Below are 27,975 nucleotides of genomic sequence, written 5' to 3'. Positions count from 1 at the left end.
CCTGCTAAGTGTCTGTTGAATGAATCAGTAAAAGTTCACTTTGTATTTTCTTTGAGCTTGACCTTCTTTACAGAAGTTTCCTTCCTCCAGCCAGCAGGATGTTTTCCTCAGTGAGAGGAAGGCTGTTGCACAATGGCAGTTTTTGACACCCCGGAGGAGGCCTTTGGCGTCTTGCGTCCTGTCTGTGTTCAACTCACCAAGGCCCAGACAGTGGAGAACGTGGAGCGTCTGCAGGCACAGTTACAGGCCGTGAGTGACTCTGCCCTGCAGGAGCTTCAGCAGTACATCCTCTTCCCTTTGCGATTTACCCTGAAGACCCCGGGTCCCAAAAGAGAGCGCTTGATCCAGAGTGTGGTGGAATGCCTCACGTTTGTCCTCTCTTCAACATGCGTGAAGGAACAAGAACTTCTCCAGGAGCTCTTTTCAGAGCTCTCTGCCTGCCTGTATTCACCCACCTCCCAAAAACCTGCAGCTGTGTCAGAGGAGATGAAGTTGGCTGTGATCCGGGGCCTCAGCACATTAATGCACTCGGCTTATGGGGACATCGTTCTGGCTTTTTATGAGCCCTCCATTCTGCCTCGTTTAGGATTTGCTGTATCTTTACTATTAGGCCTAGCAGAACAGGAAAAATCAAAACAAATTAAAACAGCTGCCTTAAAATGTTTACAGGTTCTACTCTTTCAATGTGATTGTCAAGACCATCCGAGGTCCTTGGATGAGCTTGAGCAGAAGCAGCTGGGGGACTTGTTTGCCTCTTTTTTACCTGGAATCTCAACTGCACTGACCAGGGTCATCACAGGAGACTTTAAACAGGGGCACAGCATTGTCGTGACGTCCCTAAAGATCTTTTATGAGACAGCGAGCTTCGTTATGGCTGATGAACAGCTCAGAAGAGTCTCAGAGGTCCAAGCAAAGCCTGCCGTGGAGCACCGAGTAGCGGAGCTGATGGTTCACAGGGAAGCCAATTGGGTAAAAAATACCAGTGACAAGGTGACTGTCCTTATTAAAAAGATAATTGAGTGTGTTTCAGTTCACCCACACTGGAAGGTGAGGCTGGAGCTGATAGAACTTGTCAAGGCCCTCCTTTTGAAGTGCAGTCAGTCACTGGTCGGATCGGCAGGTCCCCTTCTGAAGGCTTTGGTGAGTCTGGTAAATGATGAGAGCCCTGAAGTCCAAGCCCAGTGCAATGAAGTCCTGAGACATTTTGCAGACGAGAAAGTAGTGGTGGGCAGCAGAGCCATTGCCGACGTCTTGTCTGAAAACCTGCACTCCCTCACCACGTCCCTTCCCCGCCTGATGAACTCCCAAGACGACCAAGGCAGATTCTCTACTCTCTCCTTGTTACTCGGGTACCTGAAACTCTTGGGCCCCAAAGTGAACTTTGTCCTCAACTCTGTGGCCCATCTCCAGCGCCTTTCCAAAGCGCTTACCCAAGTCCTGGAATTAGATGTGGCCGACATCAAAATTGTTGAAGAGCGGCGTTGGAACTCCGACCATCTGAGTGCTTCTGCAGAGACTCTAGCCTCCCAGCCGTGGAGTCGCATCCAGAGGAGGTATTTCCGCTTCTTCACCGACGAGAGGATTTTCCTGCTCTTGAGGCAGGTGTGTCAGGCTCCTTGGTTTTTATGGGAACCTCTATTTGCTTGTGGATCACTTTATGGAACTGTACCGCGAATCTGTGGCTTACCGGAAGCAGGCTGCCATGATCCTTAATGAACTGATTGTAGGGGCTGCTGGGCTAGAGGTGGAGAATCTTCATGAAAGACACATTAAAACAAGCCTGGAGGACCTGCGAGAGATCGTGACATCTATACTTGAGGAATACATAAGCCAAGAAAACTGGTATTTGGTCACTTGTATCGAAGCTGAAGAAGTGGGAGAGGAGCTGACGGTGAGGCAGTCAGGCCTGCAGGCCCTCACATCTGGTGCACACACCCGCCAGCTCCTCTCTTCTCCTGCCTTCTCACAGCCAAGTCCCACTATCTGCTCCATGAACAGCAACATCTGGCAAATATGCATCCAGTTGGAAGGGGTTGGCCACTTTGCACGCGCACTAGGAACAGACTTCCGTTTGCTCTTGATGTCAGGCCCTCTATCCAGTACTGGAGAAAGCTGGAGACCAGACACTGCTCATCAGTCAGGCGGCCACCGGCGCCATGATGGACATTTGCCACGCTTGTGGCTACGAGTCCCTGCAGCACCTGATCAATCAAAACTCAGACTATTTGGTGAATGGGATCTCTTTAAATCTGCGTCATCTGTCTCTCCACCCCCATACGCCAAAGGTCTTGGAAGTCATGCTGCAGAACTCAGATGCTAGCCTACTTCCGTTGGTGGCAGATGTGGTTCAAGACGTCTTGGCCACCCTGGACCAGTTTTACGATAAGAGAGCTACTTCCTTTGTCAGTGTACTGCACGCCCTGCTGGTAGCATTAGGTACTTTGAGAGCCTTTTTTTAATGCTGATTTGGGGGAAGGACTAGTATGCTTGTTTGCTTAACCTTATTTTTTTTCTTTGTGTGTGGTTATGCTATGGACAATGTAGTTGTCTATCTGGTCCCAGATGTTATGGTAGGGTTCCATTGCTTATTTTTTTTTATGGTTTTTAATAATCTCTGCCATCTGCTGAGCTCCTCTTCTGTGCCAGGGACATAAACCCTGCAGACTGAATGTAAATATTATTTTTATTTTACAGATATGGGGAACTAAGGCTCAATGAGTTCATACTTAGCCAGGGTCACATAATTAATAAGGAGTCAAGTCAGGATTTATGACAAAATTTCAATACACCACACTGCTTCTGATGATACTTACTGTCAGCAGTATTCATGCTAATGGAGAACAAGACTAACAAATTATTCAGTCCACAGATAATCCGGAACAGTACTATACAACAGAACTTTCTGTGATGACGGAAATGGTCTTTATCTGTTCTGTCCAACAATAGCTACGTGTGGCTAGTACAACTGAGAAACTGAACTTTTTCATTTTTGTTTAAATAGCCACGTGTAACTAGTGACTGTCGTATTGGACCAAGCAGGTCTAGAAACTTTCTTTTAACCTTTTAATTGTATGAGGGGGTTTGAATCTTTCTCTTTCCCCTTGACCCTGTTGGGTATCTGTCAGAGGTGTCAGCCACCAGTAAAATGGCAAAGTTTTAGACTATAGAAAAAGAATCCCTCAACTGGGTAGTCACTCTTTGAATGAAAAAAGAAATATATGAACTATAGATCTGAGTTCCTTTTATCCGGTGAGCATATCTCCAGTATTCATTTCAGTACTGCTAATGGGCCGCCAAAAGAGGTAGAAGGGTCTCTGACCTTGTTTTGCCAGCTGAAAAAGCTAAGACCGTGTCAGGAAGTTTCTCACGGAAGATGACTGAACGGGGACAGTCCTCTGCCCTGTAACTGATGCCACTTCCAGTGTTCGTTCATTCATTCATTCATGAACATTCACGTATAGTGTAAATGTTCTTTTACTCATTCATTCAATGAGGAATGCCTGCCGAATGTCAGACACCGTGCTAAGTAATCAGGATATAGCAGTGAACAAGACGAATAAACTCAAGGAGAGTGACCAGGACAGCAGCAGAGTGGTCAGGGAGGGCCTCTGTAGTAGCGACACTAGAGCTGAGACCTGAAGGCTGAGAAGGGCCTATCAGTACAAGTTGACCTGTCACATCCTTTTTATGGTTTCTAAGAATATTCAGGCAAAGGGAACAGCACGTGCAAAGGTCTGGAGGGAAGAAAGGATTTGGGGTCTTTGGAGAATGAAAGAGAGATCATTGTGGAGAGAGTGATACAGATGGAATTGGAAGGGTGGGTGAAGATGAATCCCACAGGGCCTTGTAGACCAAGGGAAGGAGTTGGGGGTGTATTTTGCAACCACTCGGAAGCCTGTGTACTGAACTAATCTCTGGGACGCCAGCAGTGACCAAGAAGAACCTGGTCCCTGCCCTTATGGAAACTCCCTAAGACTGGCTGACAGTGTTTCTATTTTAGGACTATGAGTGGCTTCCGTGGTCCAGATATACCCCAGACTTCTACCTTTAGTGCTTTGGGGAACTCTATTATTACATGTCATTTTTTTTGTTGTTTCAGAATTAATTGTTTATTATTTATTTATTTATTTTAGTTGAGGTATAGTCAGTTTACAGTGTATCAATTTCTGGTGTATGGGATAATGTTTCAGTCATACGTATACATATATATTCCTTTTCATATTCTTTTTTCATCATAGGTTACTACAAAGTATTGAATATAGTTCCCTATGCTATACAGTATGAACTTGTTTATTCTATTACATGTCGATTTGAGTTTTAAAAAAATATATTAAGAAAAGGACTATTAAATATAACCTCTCAGGAGATACCTCAGTTTGGGCCTTGAAAATTGAATTGCCTTGGATTGCCGATGTCCTTGGTCATCTCCAAAGGGGAAATCCTGTGTAGCACCTTTTTTTTAAATTGCAGAGAGGAAAATAAGGGTGGTTAAGCTTGACTTGACAGCACCCTACGAAAAGAAGCAGAATTAGGGATAGCTTTTTCTAAAAGTTTTGAAATAGCTCAGAATGTATACTTGCGTTTTGAATGGTGAGCAGTGCTGTGGGGAGTGGATCAGTCCTGCATGAACCAAAGTATGCTGGCATTTCCTTTTGTCATCGAATTGCATAACTAATGGTCACTCTTAAGATGGGAGTGGAAGTGTAGTCTTAGAGAACTTCTAGAAGGTTTTAAGAGAGCCCACTATGTGTTTTAGGAAATTGAGTTACCATAAACATGGTGTTTCACAATCATTGACTAAAAAAGCATTAGGTAGCACAGTGAAAGCAAGAACCATTAGTTAAATTACTGCTTAGCACCAGCTACTGGCTGGCTGATTATTCATAACAACAAAAAAATCTGGTAGCTTTGAAAATGAGGAAGTATCCGTGCCACATCCCTCAGCACTTGGAGATGGTACCACATCCATCCGTGTAGGGCTGCCTTGTTGTTTTGATGGCTGCATAGTGTTCTATGATATGGCTGCACCATGATTTAAGCAGTCCTTTTTTGGTGGACATTTTGGTTGTTTCTGACCTTTGCCACCACAAAGTATGCTGCAGCGAGTATCTTTGTAGGTCATTTTGAACATGTCTAAGTATAGCAGTAGGGTAGATTGCTAAAACAGTTGCTGGCTTAGAGGATGTTAACATTTAAATTTTTGATAGAGAGTTTCAAATTGCTCTGGAAAGAGGTTGTATCAATTTAAACTCCTGTCAGCAATGTAAGAGACTGCCCATTTTGCCACACCCTCACCCACACTGTGTATTAACTAGCTTTTTGATCTTTCTAATCCAGTAGGAGAAAAATTGCACACTATTATAGTTTAATTTGCGTTAAGAGTGAGGTTCTTTTCATATGTTTAAAAGCCATTTGTGAGCAAAGACTTTTTAGTGTCTGGCACTAGCCTTAAATCTCGAAAATAATCTTTGCAGCGTGTCTACTTACAGCATTGTAAATTCTGGGTCCTGCATTAAGGAATGCAGTCCCTTAAAGTACACTAGGACAGATTTCTGTCTAGGATGGGGCGTTCAAGAAATGGCATAATTGATCCCTTCATGTGGAAACCTCCAGGTAGCCGACTGAAGGCTCTCATGTCCAGCATTTGCTCTCTGCTGCCCCCCATTTCCCGGCCCCAGCACAGCCCACGTCTGTTGGGAGGTGCAGATGCTCTGTGATAGATAGATTAGCAGGTGCCAGAGGTCATCAGACACTGTTTTCCCTGCTGTCTGCAGAAGGAAGGCAAAAATTCAGGCTGTGAGGTTTTCTTGTTGTTTCATTCTTTAAGAGCATTTTTTGAAAGGAAGCCCTAGGGGACCCCCAGTATACAGAAAGAGCTAGTAGAGCAGTGCTGGTTAAAGACGGCACGGAAACCCTGTTCCCACCCTTTGCCGGCTGTCTCTCGGTGCCCTCCCTATTGTGACCCGAGACATTTCTGCAGAGCCCTAGGGCTTCTCAAGTTTGAAAACCCCTGGTTCGGTAATGTTTAAAACTTATTCTGTGGTGACATATCAGACGTATTGGAACATCACTGAAGAAGGGAAAATCTTCAGAGAGAAAATGCCAGCCTTCTGAAGCATTGTATATCAAATGCCTATGTGAGACTGTCTGTGCTCAAGGCTCTGCAGTGCCCCTCTTCTGCTAATGAGTAGTGAGTGTATCCTACACTCAGAATTTTGTCACTTGTAGCATATTTATTCACTCAGCGTATGTTTCGAGCAGCCACTTGATGCTGGGCGTATTGACTTTCCAGTGGTGATCAGTGGAGCACAGTGTCTAGTGGGAGGTACAGACACTAAACAGTACATACAAAGTAAATACAGCAATTACAAATCGTGATGAGTTGAAATGAAAGGAAAGAAGATGGTCCTGTGTAAGACAGCATGTAAGGGAACTAAGTTAGATTAGGGGGTCAAGGGATGGCTTTACTTGGCAAGGAGTATTTGTATTGAGACAAGAAAAGTGAGATAGAATTAGCCAGATTTGACATTGGGGGCCAGAGCATTCCAGACAGCAAGAGCAGCATGTGCAAACCTTCTAAGGCAGGAGGATAACCTGGCGCATTAGAGGAACTGGAAGATGGTCAGTTGACAGGCAGTGGGGAGTGGTTAGAAGAGGATGCTGGAGAGGCAGGTAGGGACTGGATCATGTGGGGGCCGTTCAGACCATGGCAAAGAGCTTATTCTACTTATAAAGTACTAATGCCTGTTGTCAGTGACCAAGGTGAATGTTATAATGATGACATTTTATTTACAGCCCAATGGTTCCCAGATGCAGATAATCTCGGGCAACTACAAGAGCAGAGTGTAGGGGAAAAGGAAAGTCATTTGAGCCGAAGACCAGCAGCTCTTGAGAAAGGACTTGAGAATACCACAACAGCTGAAGACATCGAACAGTTTGTGCTGAACTACCTCAAGGAAAAGGATGTGGCAGATGGAAATGTCTCAGATTTTGATAGTGAAGAAGGTAACTATTATTTACTTTGGTTTTGGTTGTTTCTTCTTTTTGGAGCAGATTATTATAAAAATGATGAAACGTCATAATAGAAAGTTTGGAAATAAGAAAAGCCACTCATAACGCCGCCATGCTAACACAGACTTTCTCACTTTGTGTGTTGTCTTTTTCCATTCTTCTCTGTTGCAAACCTGTTTTTAATATGGTTGCAGCCACAGCTGAAATGCATTAGACCCTTTCTGCATTTAGTTACATAATAAGGAGCTCTTCTTGTTGCTATGGAGTTTTCATAATTAATGTTTTAATAGCTGCTGCTAAGTATCCATTCCCCTGTGGGAAGTATAGGTTGCTTCTGGCTTTTCACTCTAATAAACAGTCTGCAGTGGATGATTCTGTGCTTGTGACCTTCTCCTTTTTGCATATTTCTTTATAAATCCCAGATTTCTGGGTCAAGGATATGAACATTATTTTATGTTTGCCAAATTGCCTCCCAGGAAGACTGTGTCAGTTTCCACCTTGCCTTCAGCAGTACGGGATTAATACCGGTTTCCCTACAACCTTGCCGACACTGGCTGTTACCAGTTTTACTTCCCGCTAAATTAAAATGGTTCTTGGTATTTGACTTTGCATTTCTTTGATTACTAGAAAGGTTGAACATCTTTCTATATGCGTCTTTCCTAACAGTTTTTTTCTTATGCCCATTGTCTACTCTATATGGTTTGTCCATTTATTTTGTTTATTGGTAGGAGGAGATTTCACTGTTTTTCTTACCAATTTATATGATGAAGGACAAGGGAGTTCAGGCTAGTTGAAGCTCTGGCCTGTTGTTTTATTCACAAGCTCAATCTGGAGCTTCAGGTCACGGAAGGATTAATAAATTATTAGAATCTCCTCGGCAAATATAAAATGCCAAGTCATAATGAGCTTGGTGGTCTCAGAACTATCCTAAATCGAACTTAGTCCCAAATTAGTTTGTTAGGTTGGAATTGAGCAGATTTTTTTTTTTTTTTTTTTGGCAGTCTCTACTCTGAGACTCTTGTGAACTGAAGCCAATACTTCAGGATAACAGGAAATAGTAGTTAAATGCAACTAACTGCAACAAATTCCTTCTAAAGAGCAGGGAAGCATCACAGGGCCCAAATATCCGATTTATGTAGAGTTGAGTTGTTACTCTCCCCAAGAACAGAATTTTCTGATCAGAAACCAATCAGGCTTTTTCTTCTCAGTTTTGTTTCTTGAGCCAACCCAATCCTTCTTGTAAACTACACCCCTCACCCAAACCTGGAAACCCCGAAGAAGAGGAGGCATCTTGATCCCTCGTAATCCAGATTTGACATTCTTGCTTGGAATTCTAGCATTGTCAGTGAATCCATTCTTTCACGATTACGATCTTTTGGTTCTAGTCAATGTTCGCGAGGAGCAGATTGTATGAATCAAATCTTTCTTCTGCTAACAAAAATCCACATCCTTCAGATAACGATTCTACAATGGGTAAATTTCAAACAACAAATCCTCCTCTGGAAAGAAAAGCATAGCCTTATCATTCGTATAATTATCGTTCATCAAGTACACACCACGTACTTGGCATTGTAAGGAATGTTTGGATTGATACTGATTTGACTTGGGTTTTTTACTTTAACCACAAGAAAAGTGCCTTGTTTATCTGAGGTCCCTTTTTCCAAGAAATCCAGGCATTCTATAAGTGCATTTTCATTTATCTTTTCAGCATCTGTTAGAGACAGGTGTGGCCTCTACTATAAGATTCTGCTTTTCCAGCAAAGGAAACTGAAATGGGAAAAAAGGGGAGCAGTGCTCAGCTCAGTGGAAATGAGCACAGCTGGTGTTGAGGGGGAGGGGAGGGGAGGCTGAGGCTATAAGCAAATAGAGGAAAAATTTCAGGGTAGGGATTTTGGCCTGGGTTTTATGTAACTCTCAAGTCTTTTTGTTGTTTAAATTTATAAACTTAACCCCTACCTCATGCAGTGCAGCACTCCAGTCAGTGAAAGAATGATAATAATAGCTGGTGACATTCATCTCACTTAATTCTCTCAACAAGCAAAAGAGATATACATGCTTTATCCCCTTTTTTTCAGATGAGATAACATGGGATGAGAGGAGTTACTAATAGGATGTAGAGGCCAGACTCTGGTCCTCTGACCAAACCCCATCCCTGTGCACCAGGCTGTCTTGGTATTATTTCTCATCCAAATGAGTAAGGCTTGATCTTGGCCTTCAAAAGAGCTTACAGGCTGGTAGAGAAGGACAGACATGTACCTGCTTTAGTCAAAGGATGAACCAAGAGGAAAGGCGAGTAAAGGGCGGAGGCCAGCCAGGGAACTGCCCAGCCTCAGGGCTCCAAATTAGAACCTGCCTTCCTATGTTTTTATTTCAAATGTTTATTAGTGGAAACTTAGAAAAGACCAAAGGTATAGGGAAAAAAATTTAAATCATCTATTGTGTCATGACCTCATCTCCGTTAATGTTTTATTGTACTTCCATCTTTACATAAAGCTGAATATAATAGTGTTCACACTGTGCTTGCAGCTTCCTCTCCTGCTTTTCTCTTTTTAACACAATGTTATTTTATAAGCATTTTCCCTTGTCGTTAAAGCCCTTGGTAAACACAGATTTTCGGGTTCTCATAAGGTGCCACTCGTTGTGTGGATGTACCGTGGTTTCTGTAACCATTCCCCTTTGAGTAGACATGGAGGGCTTTCCCCCAGTTTTTAGCTATTACAGGTAATGCTTTGGTGAATATTTTGACTCACTGCTTGACCCCAGTTTTACATGGTTTCCTTAGGTTCAGTTCTTAGACACTTTCCCTCATAAGCCCTGTTCCTGAACTGAGTTTGGGAGATCAAATTGAGATGGGGCATCTCTCATAAAACACTGCCCCAGTTACGTTCTTTTTCCAGAGGAGCAGTCAGACCCTCCCAGAGTGAATGAGGATGACACGGGTCCCGATGTGGAGCCACCACTGCCCGTGCAGATCCAAATAGCCGTGGACGTGATGGAGCGCTGCATCCACTTGATGTCAGATAAAAATCTGAAAATCCGCTTGAAGGTCAGTGCGGCCCTTTCCCAGCACTCACAGGGCGGCAGGACTGAGGTTTGGTCTGTGACTACATGGACGAGCAAGTAGCTGCCCTAATCTCCTGGTCCATGCGTGGTGGCCAAGGGGAGACATCAGAGGAATTATCCGTGGGATGCCGGTCTCATGTCTTCCTGTATCAGCCCAGATGCCAAAAGAGACCTGAGTCCCCTTTGTGGAATTAAAAACCACAAGTTTTGGAGATTCACTGAATCTCCAAGGGGGTAAAAAGTCATGCTTTGGAAAGGATATCATTTTCTGAGCTGACTTCATGCGGGACACAGGTTTTAATACTTTAAAGTAGTCATTCTTCCAAGCCTGACACTAGCCCTTATCTCTGTCTCTGTTCCCATTTTCATCCGGGACCAAACTCCAACGCTTTTCTTAATCTCACATCCTCATTTGCTGGCTGTTTCCCAAGCAGCATCCCCATCAGCCAGGACCTAAACTTTACAGTAGTGACTCCAATAGCAGGACGGTGGGGTGGGGTGGGGAGGGCACAGGGGACACAACTTTCAGAATTCACCCGGAGGAAGATCTTACACCCAAAGGAAAACCCAGCACGGCCTACCCCTCTCTACCCACAAGCAGGCAGGAGACACACAGCTGCCTCCGTGAATTACTGACAGTGATGAGAACATTTTGCCCTGAGCAGGGTGGAGGGCTGGGAAACCCCGATCCACTGGTGACCGCAAACCTCAGCGTCTGGGTTTTGGGCAATTTGTTTAGCCTTCCCAGAGATACTTTGCGTTCATCTGTTGTTCCATGCTGGAGGCACTTTTCAGGCGCCTTTTGTTGGCATCTGGTTGATACATTAGAGAAGTGTCTTCCTCTCGCGAAGCTGTGTAGCAGCTGTGTACACACTGTAGCTACTGAGAGCATCCACGCTGGCGTCAGACCTACATACCTGGGTTCGAATCCTGGCTCTGCCCCTGACTAGCTATGTCACCTGGAGTAAGTCAGTTCACCTTTCTGAGCATCAGCTTCTTCATCTGTAAAATGGAGATGATGGTACCTCCTCACTGGGTTGTTGATTATAAATATAAAACAGCATCAGGTATGGTGTTCACACTCACTCATTTCTTCACTTATTCACTAAATGCTTATTGAGGACTGCTGCAGGTCAGGCAGAGGTACACTGAAGGAACAAAGCAGACACGATTCCTGTCTTCATGGAACTTCCTGTCTCTTGAGAGGAAAGAGGTGACACACAAGGACACACATACACGTGGAGGAAGCGCTGTGAAGGGAGTCAGCAGGTTCTGTGGTAGAAGATAGCAGTTCACCCACATGGTAAACACGTACTGGGGACCTACTCCACCAAACCCTGTTGCACAAGAGGGAGCTTACTTTCTGCTTTAGACCAGGTCATCAGGTGGTAAGGTTTAAGCCGAGTCTTAAAGAGCCAGCCATGAAGGGGGGAGAGGCAGGGAGGAGAACATTCCAGGCAGAGGAGGAAAACGTGCGTCTTTGATTCAGTGAAGTATGACGTCACTTGCCCCATCAGTGACAGAACTCAAATCCAAAGCCCGTCAGCTATACCAGCACCATTTCTACCCTAGGACTCTGCTCTCCGCCGTAGCTGAATTTCCTCTTCAGCCTGCAAGGGCGGGGCCTGTTCTTTATTTCTGTACCAGTCTCCGTGTGACCGGCACATTGTAGGCATCCAGTAAAGGTTTACTGCAGACCTCGCTCTGTCTTCCTGACTCAGACGTGCCCCCTCACCTGGGAAGGCTGGCCCGTCAGTGCGTCGTCGTGGTGACCAGTGCCTGGGACACTGAAGCAGGCTGTCTGTTTTCAGTAAGCATTGAAACAGGGGAGATCAGGAAATGTATTCTCAGGGAAGGTTAAAAAAAAAACCCAATTTACATGTAGGCTACCCCAGACCTTTCCTCTGAGATTGACCTGCACCCCAGCTGCCCACTTGACCTCTCCATTGAGAAGTGGCAGAAGTTGCCCTCACCCACCCTCCCAGTCTCCTCTTCATCGTTTCTGTCTCGTTAAGCAGCACCCGCACCCATTCAGTTGCTAAGCCTGAACCCAAGCAGCTCTTTTTGATGCCTCTCTTCATTTCCCCAAAAGCGAGTCCTTCAGCAATTTAAGCCATTTCATCTCCAAAACAGATCTCAAATCCTTCACTTCTCTGCCTCTGCCCCCATCGTGTGGCCGTGTAAACTCTTTCCCCCTCACGTGGACGTGTTCCGTGGCTTCCTCAAGGACCTCCTCACTTTTTCTTTCTCACTTCAGGTCCCTTCTCCACTCAGCAGCCAAAATGACCTTCTAAAAATATGAATTGTATCATATTACTGTCCTGAACATTTCAATGGCTCCCCACCGCATTGAGTACAACATAAAAAGCCTTCATGTCACACCCTTGAGGTCCAGCCCCATCTTCCCCTTCGTCTGTCACACTCCATACCGCCCTGCTTTAGTTTCCTAAGCACCACAAGCTCTCCCTCCTCTGGGTCTTCCTCCTTACCGTTTCCAGGTCTCGGAACCCTCTTCTACTCTGAGGAGGAGTGACTAACTCCTACTCATCCTTTGTGTCTCCTTACAGGAATTGCTTCCTCAGAAAAGCCCTCCCAAGAGCTGGTATGGTATAGATCCCTCCCTTGAGTTTCTGTGCATTCCTCCCTTTGCTTTCCTTCCTAGCACTTGTCACAGCTGGTAATCATCCCTTTACATGGGTGTTCTCCACGGACTTTCCCGAGGTGACCATGAACCCCATGGAGACAAGGAAACATGTATTTTGTCCCTGTGTGCCCCCCTACCCAGTACCTAGCTAGGGCTTGGCATGTAGTCAGGACTCCATAAATACTTATTTCACTAGTGAGTTTCTAAGTTTTATTCTTTTAAAACAGTGACTTGGTCCCAGGTATCTGTCTGCCAAAATCATGTCCTCTTTCCTTTCAGGTCTTGGATGTGCTGGATCTGTGTGTAGTGGTTCTGCAATCCCACAAGAACCGGCTCCTTCCCTTGGCTCATCGGGCCTGGCCCTCACTCGTGCACCGACTCACAAATGATGACCCCCTAGCAGTGCTCAGAGCCTTCAAGGTACCACACTGATGCCCCACCACGGTCAGTCGTGGCGATGGCGGGGAGTAAGCACAGAGCTCAGCAGTGTCTTTGGGAATTGGTTCTCTTTCTATCTGATTGCGATGTACTACATCCTGAAGAAAGTATAGAAAAATAAGAAAAGCACAAAGAAGGAAATAAAAGTCAGTTTCCTTTTGAATTTGAAGCAGAGTGAACTAGATGAAGAGAGCCACCAATATTTTTTGAGCACCTACTATGCACTGGGTAGCATGCTTGGCACTTCCCCACACTGTGCTCGTCTCCTTGCCACAACCTTTCAAGGAAGATACTATTATCCCCATGTTTGACAGAGGAGGAGGAAACAACCCCAGAGAAGTTAAGGAACTTTCTCAAGGTCACACAGCTAGTAAGTGATAGAACCCAAATCTGTGAGTTCACGCCCATGTTCTGTGCACTGCACAAGAGTCAAGGTGAAGAGGCCAAGGTTCTAGCAACAGGCATCTTCTGCCCAGCCGAGCAACTCTGGGCAAGGCCCATGACCACCTCTCCCATCTTTTTCATAGTTGCATTGTCAAGGATAAAATGGGACTATTTGGTGAAATGCTTTGAAAAGTTAAAAGCCCTCTGTGTATCTATTCTTCTCCCTGATTTAGTTTGGCTTGTATTAGCACACATATTTTGGCTTGTTTATTTATATCCTTCCTTACTCTAAAAAACATTTAAAGCAACTTATGGAGATACATTTACCGTGGCAAGCTAACATAAATTAGATGTGGGTGAGCAAGATGAGGCAAAGGAAAAAGATGTGTAGGGATATAAAATGAAGCCAGGAATGCAGCTAATCTTACTTGGCAAAAGTGTTTTGGGTTTCTGTGAGATTCTTCAGCATACACTGGACCAAAATGCAAGCTTACATTTAAAACATATAAAATTGTTAATTGTTTTTCCAGAGCAAAATACACAAAATGACACACATACACGTGTGTGTGGAGAGAGAAAGGGAAGGAAGGAAGCTAGGGTCGAGGAGAAGGAGGAGGTCTTGCTAAGTCCTGTTCAGATGTGTTTTCCTTTATGAAAATTAATAGGTTATCTGAAATGACAGCAAGTGTTGAAAAATGAAAAAATATAAAGATCTGTGCACCGTAACAAGCTGCTTTCCCACTCCCAGACATGTTGATGACCCTTGAGGTCCGTATGGCCTCATGCAGTCCAGCTGAGAGCCCTGAAATAAGTGCCCTGTTCTCCGCAAAGTTGACCAGCACTCTCTGTGCTGGATATGGCTTGCTTACCAATTTTTAAAGAAATTCCTATTATCCTGTATACTCAGTCTTGTGCAGCGGGGCAAAACATTTCAATATGTTCTGCTAGAGAAAGTTTAAAACGAGACATGCAAAGAAACTGCCTGTTGTGAAAGACTGAAGATGGATATACATAAGAGATTGTGCCGTAGGATAGAAGGAACTCTGACTCGGCTCTGCCCACTGGGGGCCCCACCCTGACCCAGGCCAGGGACCTCGGCCAGCCCCTGCCTTCCCAGTGCCCATACGTGGCAGCTGCTGAGCTGGGCCTTGGCTGCTGGACTTGTTTCTCTTTGTTCAGCTAACTAGAGTTAAAAGCACAAGTCTTTCCTCAGAGATGTTAGGAAGATTCAAGAGATGGTCTGTACAAACTGCTTTAAGCTCTTCTATTTTTTTTTTTAACAAAAAAGGGAGGGAAACCGTATTATTCATCCAACCCAAGATTCCTTTGAATTATTCTCCATATAATCTGTATTTATGGATAAAAACAGCCATGCCTTGGGAGCTGAGATCTCCAAATTCATAACTGTCAGAATCACAAACTGTGGGCAGGGGATTAACAGCAGTAATTCAATTTTTTTTCCAAACAGAGACCTAGATGAAATTGAATTACCAGTCATTCTTTTAGCACTCTGGCTGCCTTGGCGATGTTCATTCACCAGGTTGGGGTCTATCTCCGCAGGTTTTGGGTACCCTGGGAGGCAAGTGTGGCGATTTTCTAAGGAGCCGGTTCTGCAAAGATGTCTTGCCAAAGCTGGCTGGCTCCTTAGTCAGCCAGGCTCCCGTCAGTGCCAGGGCTGGACCAGTTTACTCCCACACACTGGCATTCAAGTTGCAGCTGGCCGTCTTGCAGGGCCTGGGCCCTCTCTGTGAGAGACTGGACCTAGGTAGGTACCAGCCATTCTCACCCAGACACAGACTGTGCGTTCTGTCACCCCTACTGTTTTCCTTTTCACTCAGCCATGCTCTCCTCATCTCTCTCCATGTGCACATCCTTCCATCTTACTCTGGCCTCATTTAACCTTAGTTTACCTTGCTGTGGTTTTAGACCTGGGGGTGGAGTATAGAGCCCACGGCATCTTGCCTAGCCATTCCAGTTTCAGCAGACAGCAGTTGGTTACTGCTCGTCCCCAGTGAAGTCTGAGGGCCAGTGCTTGTTTTGTTTTTCCTCTCTGCAGGTGAGGGTGACCTGAATAAAGTGGCTGATGCCTGCTTGATTTACCTCAGCGCCAAACAGCCCGTGAAATTACAAGAGGCTGCCAGGAGGTACGTCTGCTTGATCACCCACATCTCTTTACGTTTGTCCTAAATTATAGATGATTTGCTAATGGCGAGCAGAGTCGAGGCATCTCTGCTCTTTTCTCTTCTCTCTCTTCTTGCCAGGTTAAGATGATTTCTTTAACTGTGCCAACATCTAGAGATGGTATTTTCACTAGATGCATTTCTCTTTGCAAGTAACCTTTTCTTCTGCCTCAGTGTCAGCAACAATTCCATAGGGGCAAAAAGCGGAAAGACGGTGTCCCGGAGGGGACAAAGCACTCGCCGGGTCGGCGGGTGATCTGCTTCTGTGCCTTATTCTTCTGGTGGCCAAGTGACCCTGGGCATCAGGTGCCGTGAACCCTCACAAATTGTATGCAGAATTGCGTGTGTGCAAGCAGACACGTAGGTGTCTTTTTCTAGACAGAGTCCATATCATTCATCTGATTATGATAGGAGTCTTTGAACCAAGAAACGTTCAGAACCACCGGGCTAATGGTTTGAAGGGCCTTTTCCCAACTCTGAAATTACATGATTCTAATTTCCAAGAGTTCTGCTTATTAGAGAATAGCTGTACGACCTCTAACAGAAAAAGCTGTGTCTGGTTCTGTGAGTCCTAAAGGATTTGTCTCAAAAGCTAAAATTCTGAGCACAGCAGCGCTCCCCAGACTTGAGACCCAGAATGCACCCCAGCCCCCTTCCCCCAGCTCTCCTGGCCGGGAGCAGCTTGCGCCCTGGAACTGCCAGCCCTGGACATGTGCAGCCAGGGCGGAAGCCGGCCTGTCCAGCCTGGCACTGCCTGCTGCCCTGGACCCTGCGGCTCCGCATCCCCAGGCAAAGAAACAGTCCCTCCCACTTCATTGGCTTCTGGGAATGTGTCCCTGATCTTTCTTGGTCGGGTAGGAATCATCTCATTCCCTGAAGGACTGAAAGGCTGCTCCGACCGAGAAATGAAGAAAGCCGACTTGCTCCCCTATAAACCTGTGCTCTCTGGGAGTGATGGAAGTATCTCTTTGAATTGATTTATTATCCTTTGCAATTTTTTACTGTTGATTTCCCCAGGTCCCTTTTTTCTTTCTGCCCCTTTCCTGTCACATCCCCTAGGCCCAGAATCAGTCATGGTTTCTCAAGCACAGGAGCGCATCCCAACCAGCTTCTTGTCCCCAGACATTTTTATTCCTTGAAGGACCAACTTAGGATGAAAAGGGTCCTCCCCCAGGCAGTGTCCCTGAAGCTAATTGTGCCAGGATTTAAAGTACAACTCTTGAACATGATGAATCCATCTAGAATCAGATTCTTCTGGGTGCCTTTAACAACCAGGAGTCACAAAGATCTTATTTTCACATTCCCTGCCCTCTCCTACTTTTCCCACACCCGCCCCATACCCATCTTTCAAATTGAGACCCGTGAAACAAGCTAATAGTCACAATACGTTATCTTTTCATTTCTAATTTTCCTTTTTGCTGCTGAAAGCAGTTAAACTCAAATCAGACATTGCTGACTCTTGAGTTGGAATTCCAGGGGCCTCTGAAGGAGGAGAATATGGCCAGACTGCAGCGCCTTTGTTTGCTCTACCGCATTCCATTCAGGGTTGAATCAGATGACCTCCCTCTGCCAGGCAGGCGGGGAGGAAGTGCAGGGTTGATTGCTTCACAGACATATCATCTGCAAACTTATTTTGAAGTCAGGGGGAAAAGAATTCAGTTGTCCTTGATCAGGAGCTGATTTGGCATCTTGATTCAGAAATTAATAAGCTCCCTAAATGGGAGAAGAATCCTGAGACAGTAGGAAACCTGGTCTCTTTGTGAGTCTCATTACCAAGTGAGGAAAGGGAGATGGGTGGGCCTGATTAATATTAAAACAGTCAGACCTACAGGAAGCAGTGAATGAGGTTCCCTGAGTGAGACAGAGTGCCCAGCTCTGCAAATGGCCGTACATCCATCCAGTTGTTTGTCATTAATTTTCTTTCCTTCATCCCCCCAACATCCATTCCAGAAGTGAAGCCTGTCTACCTAACCTGTGAAATCTCTCTTAAAACTGTGTTTCTCCTCACCTCCAAGCTGCCAGGCCAGGCCACCCTCATCTCTTACCTGAATCACTGCAGGAGCCTCCTCCCCAGCCCCCTGCTTCCACTCCTGCCCCTCAGTGTGCCCCACACAACCCGTCAGTGACACCCCGCTACCCACTCATGGGGAAGAGAAGGCTCTGTGTTCTTTGCCGGGGCCCCAGGAGGAGTTCTATAGCTGGAGGGATTACAAAAACTCAAGCTTCAGCTCTGTATTCAAAAGAACCAGTAAAAGCCAGAGCCATCCAGAGATTCCCCGCCGACTCCCTAAGAGGTCGTGAGTTTCCAATAACCTGCTTGCTTTGGATGTGGTGGGGCTGGTGAGGAACCTGTGAGGGCACGCGGCTGTTTTGAGGTCTCCCGCATTCTGAAAGGTGGTAGACGAGCAGCTGTGTCTGTAGGTCTGGCAGGTGGGGGCTGGGACCTCAGAGGGGCAGCCTCCCTCAGGTTGGAATAGAGGCAAACCTGGCTGCTCCTTAAAAGTTCCTCTTTGTGTGTGCATCACGGTCGGGTATTTCCTTCCTCCTGTTTGCTTTTCCTGGCTCCAAAGAATGACCAGGCGTGTGTTTGCTTTTTTAATTTGTCATATTAAATATAGCCTTTGTGGCAGGCTTTTACATCCAGGCTGTAAACTCTAGAAATGGAAATTGATCAGGGGGTGGTTGATATAACCAAGGCTGTAAATGCTGAGAACGGAGATGCCATTCCAGTTTAATGCTTTTATCTAGCGAATGTGCCTTGTAAGGAGGGACATAAATCTTGCAACTTGGTTGGGGGGGTGCGGGGAGGAGGGTAAGAGCAGGGTATAACCTTGCTGTTTGTTACCACCAGGTGTCACTATTATCTGGCTGTGCAAGAAAAAATATCAACTCCCCCAAGTTCCACCAATTAAATAACTTCAATGGAAAGCAAGTGAGAAATCTATATTTGGGGTGTGGGAGGAGGGATCAGCATATCATGAGTTGTAAATAAGGCTGAGTTCCTGAGAGTAAGCACTGGATTACAAAATAACAGGTTATATCAGCCACACCCCCATCTCACCTTGGCAAACTTAACTGGTGTAAATTCTCCAGTGGCCCTGGAAGCCTCTGAGATACCTCCCAGCATGCAGTGGGCCTCCGCAGCTCTGTGCCTTACTGGCCATGGAGCTTTTCCTTCCTACACATGAAAGGAATTTGAGATGAGAGCACATGCCCTGAAATCTGTTTTTCCTACATGCGCTCGGCCTGGTTCAACTCAACTCCATGAAAACCACACTCCTTGAGCTTCTCTGAGCAGCTCTGAGGCACCCTGTCTTTAGCGTGGAGGTCTTAAATCATTCAATGAGTCTTCCACCCTGGGGCTAAAAGGAACAAAACTAGGCAATACCTATTTTTAAAAAGTTGAAGTCCATGCCCAACAAAGGAGGAACAATGCATTTAGGCCTTTCAGTCTCTGCCCCCTACTCCTACCTCCACCTGCCAACCCCAGAACCCAGGTGGGGATGCAGGGCGCCCGTAGTAGTGACTGGCCGTGCGCCTCCTGGTTGTGTAGATGCTGGATGCTGTGGTTCTTGATGTGTGTGGCGGGGAAGGGAGAGTGCCCTTGACTCTTCCTCTCCTAGCCATTGTACATACGGGTAAGGGCACAGTCTTGGAGGTGGGCAAGCCTAGGTTCACATCTTACTGGCTCTGTGACCTTGAACAAATGACTTAGTTTCCTTGCGCCTCGTTTCCTTCCTCTATAAACTGGGTTTGGTGCTAACACCTTCCTCCAGAATCTTCATGCAGGTGAATTGCCTTAATATGTAAGAGAGTCTGCTTGGCGTTCATTCATCCTGCTGGTTGGCTGAGGGGCTGCTGCATGCCCGGCACTGTTCTAGGCACTGAAAATAGAGGGGAGCAAGAGGGCCTCTGCCTTCCTGGTGCTTCCATTCTGGAGGTATAGTTGTGTGTATACAAACCCACGTGGGAGATACATAAATCTGCCAAATATATGATGTATTGTACATATGTTACACATACACATATACACTTGGGCATGGCATTTCTTGTTGGAAGCCTGCTTCATCTTTACTGAAATCTGAGCAGGGCTTTTCACCAGGGAAGGATCTTTTTCATGTTAATTGTACCACCTCCCCCTACCGCCTTTTGCAGGGGAAGTCAGGACCAAGTTGGAAGGTTCATTTACTGACTGACTTCCCTGCTTGCTTTCCAGCAGTAGGATCCCAGCCCATCAAAGACCCAGCCGCTGCTTTCAAACCCTAGACAAACTCAGACTGGCATAGGCTCATTCATTTCATCCCCGTCAGAGCCCCAGCTCCTCTCTTTACCCACATGTGGGCCTATTATATTTGAATGGATCAGGAGCCACAGAGGTGATCCGTTAGTTCAGCTGAGCTTGAAATTAGTAGCTCATCCTCTCAAATGGTGTGGGCAGTTGGTTTGAGCTGGGGAAGCAAAGCTGTTAACCCTCAGATTGCACCCAGCATGGAAATGAGGGCACTCTTAATATTTTCCCTTTTGACATTTGATTAATAGTTGACAAATCCAGACCCAAGTAGTTAGCTTTCCTATTATCCATCTTTTGACAGGCATTGCTGCTTTTCTTTTCAAGGCTGATTGTTCTAAAAATACACTCAGATCTGAAGCTGTTCACTGTGCATATATAGGCATGATTTCCTGGTGTCAAAGATAAGAGATATCTGCTGTGCAGATTACAAACAAAGTGGGTTGCTGGGTTTCAGATCTCAAGGCAGGGACCTCTGTGCTACTTAAATCAAATGCTGCCAATCCTGCCCCTGCTTCCTTGGTGTTGTCATGTGATTGATAATCTGCCAGGGTCATCCGTTTCACCACCCAGTGGGAAAGCCAAGTGTGGGATGTGCATTGCACTTGTACATGTTGTGCTGGGTCGGGAACCAGGATACTCTTGACAGGAGATGGAGCCTGGTAGCTGGACCGCCTGCACAAAGTGGATTTCAGATATCAAAAGCCTTGGCCAACCACAGGGTGGCCATTTCATCCCTTTGCAGGGTCTGTAGTCTGTGCTGAACACCTAAGAGGCAAGAGTGAATGTGATGATCTCTGTACCAAGTACAGTAGCCAAGGACATGGTTTCAGTTGCCTTGTTATATCTGTATATATTTAAAAGATCTTTTGGAGCCTCTTACTATAAGCCTGGTACTGTGTTGATATCAACAAAGGTGTTGACAGTTCAAAGTCCAGGGTAGAGTTGGCCTCACATCACTGCTTAGGAGCGCTGTAGTCTTGGGCAAATTAATTTCCTTCTCAAAGTCTCAGTTTCCTCATCTACAAGACTAGAATAAGCATATCTATTTTTTTCCACCGAATACAATTATTACAAAGATTTAGTAAAGTCATATGTATTAGTCTTTAGCACAAAATGTCAGCCCAGAGTAAAAAGTCAATAAGTGGTAGTTATCATTATTTAAACTTCCTCCTTATTCCAAAAAAGACCTAGGGAATCTTATAACCTTAAGTGTATACAAAGTAAATAGGAAGTGAGGACATTTTTTAAGGGAAAAATAAATCAGAGGGAAAACAAGGGGAAGCCAGGGTTAAGGTTGATATATGAAACGCAGACTTTGAACTCTGCACCCCTGCTGGAGATGAACTTCAGTACGGCTCTGGGTTTCCTAACAGACAAGGCAAAGAGGGAAGCGCATCTGCTGTGCAAATTCCAGTCATTTCTGGAATAAGAAAGGAAAGCTTTTCAGAAGGAAGCACAGCTCTGAAATTCCCTTGGTACTGAAGCCTAAGAAAATTTCCTTGTGGGTCATCTTAGAACACTGGATACCACTGTGACCGATTATCCCTAATGTCCTTGCAGTAAATGCAGAAGTATATTTCCTTGAGCTGTTTCTTACAGCAACATCAGTGGAGGCTGCTGGCTTAGTGCCAAAGCGTGAGTTACAGGAAAACAGTTCGGGGTGGCCGGGAGGGGGACGCAAAACAGGTAGTCTGCCACGAAAATGTGTCTATCTTCAAGGGTGTCAGTCTTCCAGGGGGGACCAGGAGGCACAGTGTGGCCGGCAGCGCTGTGGTGGTGGTGGGCTCTAGGCCGGTGCTGGGGCCTGCATTGGGGAGAGCTGGCTGGATGGAAGGGGCTGCTTTTAAATCTTGCCCCAGTGGGATTTAAACCCTTCTCGGCTCTGGCTTATTTTTGTATTGTCGGTAGCAAATTGGGCCTCTCAGTGCCATATCTTTTTAAATATGCACAAAACAATGGAGTCATTCCACTGCATCTATGATACTTTGTCTTGTGGTACTTTAGGGACTCGATTAGCATCATAAGCTTCTTCTGGTGTTTATGGTTTTAAATCCTGTCCCCGTTGCATTTAAATATTCTCAATGTCAGTCTCTGTGTGAGTGTGCGGGTTGGTGATCGATAGATGAACGACTGTGAACAGGTAAATACAGCCGAACGAGTATGTACAGCTGCAGAGGTAATTGGTGGTATTTATTTGGAGAGTGAATCGTTGCTTCAAGTCATAATCCTCCATTTCCAACATTTAGAAACAAAAAACGGCCTCCGTGCAGGGGAAGATAGCTAAATTGAAAAGCAAGAAAGGACAGGCTTGAAATACTGGTTAACCAATGAACCGAGGCCCATTAGTGTGAATTACCGAGTGTGGAAGCATCGCCCCAATGCTTGCTGGCTCGGACACGTCGACACCTTGAGCATCCGTTTATTTAAAAGGAAACACAGCCTCATTTGTAGCATCAGCATGTTCGGAGCCACAGGAGAAGAGGTGGCTGGAGGAAGGAGGAGCGTGGAGGCTGTTCTGCCAGAAAGGGAATAACAGGGAAGCCAAAATAACTTTGCAGATGTGCCTCACTTTCCAACAAGTGAGTTTATTTTCCGATTGCATTTAGTCGTGCTCAACGTATAGACAGCCTGTGTCGTTTTCCTAAGAAGACACCCTGAATAACTTCTTTAGACTCCCTAAATAAATAAATAAATAAATAAATAAATAAATAAATAAATGGATCACAAAGCCACAAGCTCTTTACCACTGGCATTTACGCAGACAGCTCATGAGAGCATTTTATAAATCCATAGAGACCAGGAGCAGCAGATCCCTCAAGCAAGTAATTGACAGAGAAAGAATAGCCTGTCACCCAGGAGAACTGGAAGTTCTGAATTTCAGTTACAGTTTATTTAGCTCTGCTGGGCCTTGGTTGGCCAGCAGTTTTCTAGAGCTTCCCTTGAGCAGATGTTGTCTAGCCCGAGATGGTGAGGACGTACTCTGGCATATTTGTGTCTTCAACCGAGGAGGGTCTTTTTGGTTTTGCCACCTTTGGGGTGGAAGGGCCTATGATCCAGCCCCCATGCCTGAGAACTGCTGGGGAGTGTTTGGGCTGGATCTGATGTACAGAGAAGTGACTTGCCACGTCCCCTCCCCAGGAATCCTTCCCTGGCTCGGGCCCGCATGTGATCTGAGCCTGGCCCTCTCCACATTGCATTGTGCACCTCTGATCAGTCTGTCCTCCCCACCAGACAGGGAGCCCCGAGGCCAGAGCCTCTGTCCCTTTGTGTCCCACACACCTAACACAGGGCCTGGTGCTAGCAAATGCTTGGTGAACCACACAGAGAGGGACTCAGACCCAGCCAGCTGGATTCTAGCAGCACATTTCCCACCCCCACCCCCCACCCCAGGCTGCCTCACCCCTAGCTTTGTCACTCGGAGCACCTGATATTGATCGTAAAGGAATGAGTCACTTCTGTTGGTTTGGTGTCTGGAGTTTATTAGGTACTTACTGATACCCGTCAACTGTAGATAGGGCTGAAGTGCAGGGGAATGGCTGCCTGCATGAAGTGAAATTCAATAAAACCGCATTTTAAGTGAAAAATCAGTATAAACACCAGGCTTCTTTGCCATGGAAACAGAGGTTGCTTAGAAACTGCCTAACGGCGAGTTCTAAATTTTTTAAAGTCAAGTTATCATTTAAGCTACACGGCCCTACAGGTTATTGAGAGATAATCACTCGCCTCAGGACACTCAGAGGCATGAGGCACAACTGAGTGCCTCCCAAAACTCTGGGGACCAGATCATCTCTTGATAACTGTGCTCCCTGGAGCCACTGATTTGGGCCTGGGGGAAGGAGAAAGAAATTTCTGTTCAGAAGTTAAATGGTGTACGTATATATTTTTTCAAGTGTTTCTCTTCGGTTGGGTTTGAAAAAAGGGAGCTGGCCATTTGGCATGTTCAACAGCCATCTCGGCCGTGTCTCAAGATGTATTAGGAACATTTTCCAGGCAGTTACTCTAATGACTTCAAAGCAGAGGTCCCATCTTTGTCTTCTGCCTTTTGATTATGCAAAAGGGTGCTTTCGACGTCTTCAGCTGGGAAGAAGGAGCCCCTTTTCTGGGAGCCCCTCTCCCCAGCTCAGGATGGGCAGGAACTGGTCACAAGATGAAGTGGTATCAGAGTTTGGAGCAGGGCTGGGCCACCGAATACTCAGACAAGACCTCCTGGGTCTCAGGCTCAGCTCCTAGAGCCTCAAAGTGAACAAAAGTCCAGGTTCAGAATTTGTCGGTGTTTAGAGTTCAGCGGGTCGCATGCCTTCTGCCAGGCAAAAGCACAGCTGTGCCTGCCAGCCACCTGGCCGCGTGGCACAGCAGTTGCTCCCGACCTCGGGCACGCAGAGGGCAGAGTGTATCGCATTTGTTTCTTCCTGAAAATAATGGGCAGAATTGAGACCCCTACCTAGTCAGTATGAAGGAAATTATGAGTGAAACAAAAGACAAATGTTCTGCCCTTTCCAGAATATCTAAGAATTTTTCATGATGTGACGGTGCTGCCAAGGTTGGTAGTGATAATTATTCCTCAGACACACACACTCTTTCTGGAAGAAACGGTGTTTTCATTATACACTTCAAAGTGTTTTCCTGCACCTCATCTCCTTAGGGCCTTGGAACAAACCTGTGAGATGGGTGGGGAGGGTGTGATGATCATTTTCCTTTGGAGAAAGAGGAAGCGGGTTCACGGAGGCAAAATAATTTGCTCCCCGCCACAGAGGTGGGAGAATAAATTGCATTGCCACCTGCCGTTCTGGGGGGTCAACCCCTTTAAGAGCTAAAAAGACCCAAAATAATTCTCCCAAGAGTTTGGCTCTTGCTTAATAAAAGAAGGCGAACTTCGCCTCCCTGTTAGCATTTCATTTGGGATCTCAAAGCACAGAGAGAGTGGCTTCCTTCCTTTTCCTCTCCTGCCAAAGAGTACAACACCCGCATTTAGCAAGTTAAAAAGGGCTTCGAAAATGAACATTGCAACGTTTCTGTGCCATGGAAGTCAGAACAGAGCTAGGACTGAACTGGGCTGTGACACTACTTTGGTGGGTGTCACCCAGATCAGAATACTCCTTGAAGCTGAGAGAGCGCCCATGCTGTAGCTTGAGGAATTGTTCCAGTACTTGAAGGGGGAAAAAAAAATCAAATGAAACCATTTGCATTCTAACAGTCTTTGGCACCAGGGAAAACTGTCAACTGTGTCACGTGTAAACAGAAATCCGCTTCCCATTTTTGGTGCATTTTTTTCCATAATTTCCCTTGCCACTCTAATTATCAAAGATATTTTTGTTTTTAAACAAAAATTGTCTCCCACGCAGGCCCCATCTCCTTTCTGCGGTGAAGTGGTAACAGTGAATTAGAGTATTCTAATCACTTCTCCAGGAACCACCACTGAGGTTATAAACTCGAGATTACCCTAAGTAAAGAAAACTCTAATTGTTTAGGCACGAAACAGGCCAGAACATTTTTCAGAGTGCCCCACTCCACCTGCCCCCCCTTGCCTCCTTAGCATACATGTCTGTTAAACTGAAAGAAGAAAGCAAAACTGACTTTGCCAGGGTAAAACCCAAACCCCCTGAGAGCACAGGCTTTTCGGATTAACAAAATTAAAAACCAGAATTTAGCTCCGTTTGGCTAACATTTAAGTTCATATTTGATGCCCAGCAGTACAGGAGAGGCTCCTAGGAATGGTCCTCAAGAAGAAAATTTGATCCATCAAACAGCTTCCATCTGCTGTCAGTTGGTAGGCAGGGACCGCCTGTCCTAGGCCCTGTGCAGGGCTGTATCTGTGTCTTCTCACTGAAACCTCAGCAGAACCCTGGGTGAAGTACGTCCCCAGTTTTTAAAAATCAGGAAACTGAGACAGAGATGGGCCACACAGCTAGTGACATCTGCAGTAACGTGACTCCTGTTAGTAACGTGCCTCAGCCCTTGGTGGTGAAGCAGCTGACTTCTCCTTCAGATCATTTTACAGAATATAAATATTTCTGAAGTCATTAGTGTGCAGTGAAGTAGGTCACTTATTAAACATGAGAACCTGTTCGATCAGGTATCGGTTGTTGACCGAGTGCTGTGCTAGGTGCCTGAGGTACAGGAGTGAACCAAACAAATACGGTCCCAGCCATCAGGGGCTTGTGCTGCGAGGAAGGGAGGTGGTCAGTAAACAGGCGGTTGGTAAGTGCTGGGAAGGGTGTCCTGAAAGAGAAAAATAAGAGGGCAACCACCTAGGCAAGATGGTCTGGGAAGGCCGACCTCTCTGTGCAGGTGACAGGGGGACTGCGAGAGAGCCGCCCAGCTCAGGGAGGGCCTTGTCCTTCCTGAGATTGAGAAGCCAGACTTCGAGTCCCTGGGCCAGTCGGGTGTATGAAGTGTACACTTGGATTGCCCAGTGCAGTGGCCCTGGACATCATTCAGAAACGGGATATAAGCAGACAAGAGGCGAGGGTTGTGACCCTACGGCTCAGACCAAGAAAAAGAACGTCAGCCATGGTGGGTGTACAGCGTCCAGGCCCTTCAGTTCTCTTCATGTTGCGTGTGGGGCACCTGTGCTCTGCCTCTGCTGAAGGTCACGGGGCAGGGCTCCACCAGTCCTTTCACAGAAGAATAACTGTATCTGATCCCTGTCCAGACCACCGAGAATCGTGGCTCTCGGGGGCCAGAAGGGGGCCGGCTGCCGAGTTCAGCAGTGAGCTGGAGGGCCAGAGATAAGGACTGAGTGAGTCTTGGGAGTTAAGGGTTTGCTGAGGCTCCCCAAGTGGGACGGGGAGCCCCTGCTCTGGGGCTTGTCCTGTGAGCTGAATGGAGCCTGTCAAGAGGGGTGGGCCCTGTCTGTTTTCTTCCTTCTGAAAACTCCTGCTTTATACCCCAGAACTTAACCACGTGTCTTTGCCAAGAGCTTACTTGATGTCAATATTGTTCTGCTCAGACTAATTACTTTCCTTCTCTATGTCAACGGATATGAGACTCCTTTCCTCTATCTCTGTTAGGTCTTGGGACCATTCTAATGGCCCTGTTTATGAAGTAAACTGGGTTTTGTTCTGCTGTGCAAAGTGATGTGATGTGAGTACCAGTTTTTTCTCAAACAGGCCAGTGAGCAGCCTCTCAGGTAGAACACCAGCATCCCTCCCTCATGCCCCCCACACTCCTTTTCCATCTCTCCACAGCGTTTTCCTCCACTTGATGAAGGTAGACCCAGACGGCACCTGGTTCCTCCTGAACGAACTTTACTGCCCAGAGGACTTCATACCTCCCCACCCCAGCCTCCACCCTGTGCAGCTGCGGGGGGCCACTGGGCAGCAGAACCCATACACGGCCAGTGTGCTCCACCTGCTCCAGGAGCTACAGTGACCCCCGCCCCCACCGGTGGGCAGTGGATGCCAGAGGAGGTCCCCTTCCTCCCCTGCCAAGGACGAGGACCTGGGACCAACCCCACCCTGGCCAAGGGCGGTGGCAGCAGCAGCAGAGAAGACTGCAAAGGTGGATTAGACAGCCAATCAATTTATAAATTGATCGATCACACAACTGCTTAGAAATTGGGTTGAAGGAAAGTGGCTGACTGTTATTTATATTTCATACCTGGTGTTTTCAAATGACATTGTCTGGCAGCTCTAAGGGCTTAACTCCTTAGTTTACCATCTCTGCTGCCCAGCTGCCTCACAGGCCACCCCTCACACACCTGCGGCTCTCTGACTGACACACACCCACACCCGAGGGGGAGCTTGAGGACACTTCTGACAGAGGCCTGTACTACGCATCGTGTGTGTCCTGAGTGCCTGAGGACCGCGTGGAAGTGTCCTGCATCCAAGAGTTTTCAGAACACTGGCCTGGAACGCAGATTTACATGCCTCCATCTCCAATAAGGAATGAACTCTTTGCACCTAACCTGTTCTTTGGAAGAAAGTGAAATAAAGGCACTTCTCAGATGAAGAGTATGATCAAGA

The 27,975-nt window shown here is 46.3% G+C and overlaps 1 protein-coding gene across 1 annotated transcript; it reads left to right on the top strand.

Annotated features, from left to right (window-relative positions):
* Positions 1-70: 70 nt before the first annotated feature.
* TTI1 (TELO2 interacting protein 1) lies at positions 71-27,975 on the top strand. Its single transcript, XM_032462283.1, is given in 9 exon segments — positions 71-1,611; positions 1,613-2,086; positions 2,088-2,436; positions 6,796-7,005; positions 9,909-10,057; positions 12,998-13,138; positions 15,101-15,305; positions 15,597-15,684; positions 27,199-27,975. Coding segments are annotated over 9 exon segments (3,279 nt in total). The 5' UTR covers positions 71-132; the 3' UTR covers positions 27,383-27,975.

This window comes from Camelus ferus, chromosome 19, assembly GCF_009834535.1.
Source record: "Camelus ferus isolate YT-003-E chromosome 19, BCGSAC_Cfer_1.0, whole genome shotgun sequence".
In the NCBI taxonomy this organism is placed as follows: Eukaryota; Metazoa; Chordata; class Mammalia; order Artiodactyla; family Camelidae; genus Camelus; species Camelus ferus.
Note: the sequence above shows the minus strand (reverse complement) of the source record. Positions and strands in the feature narration are given on the sequence as shown.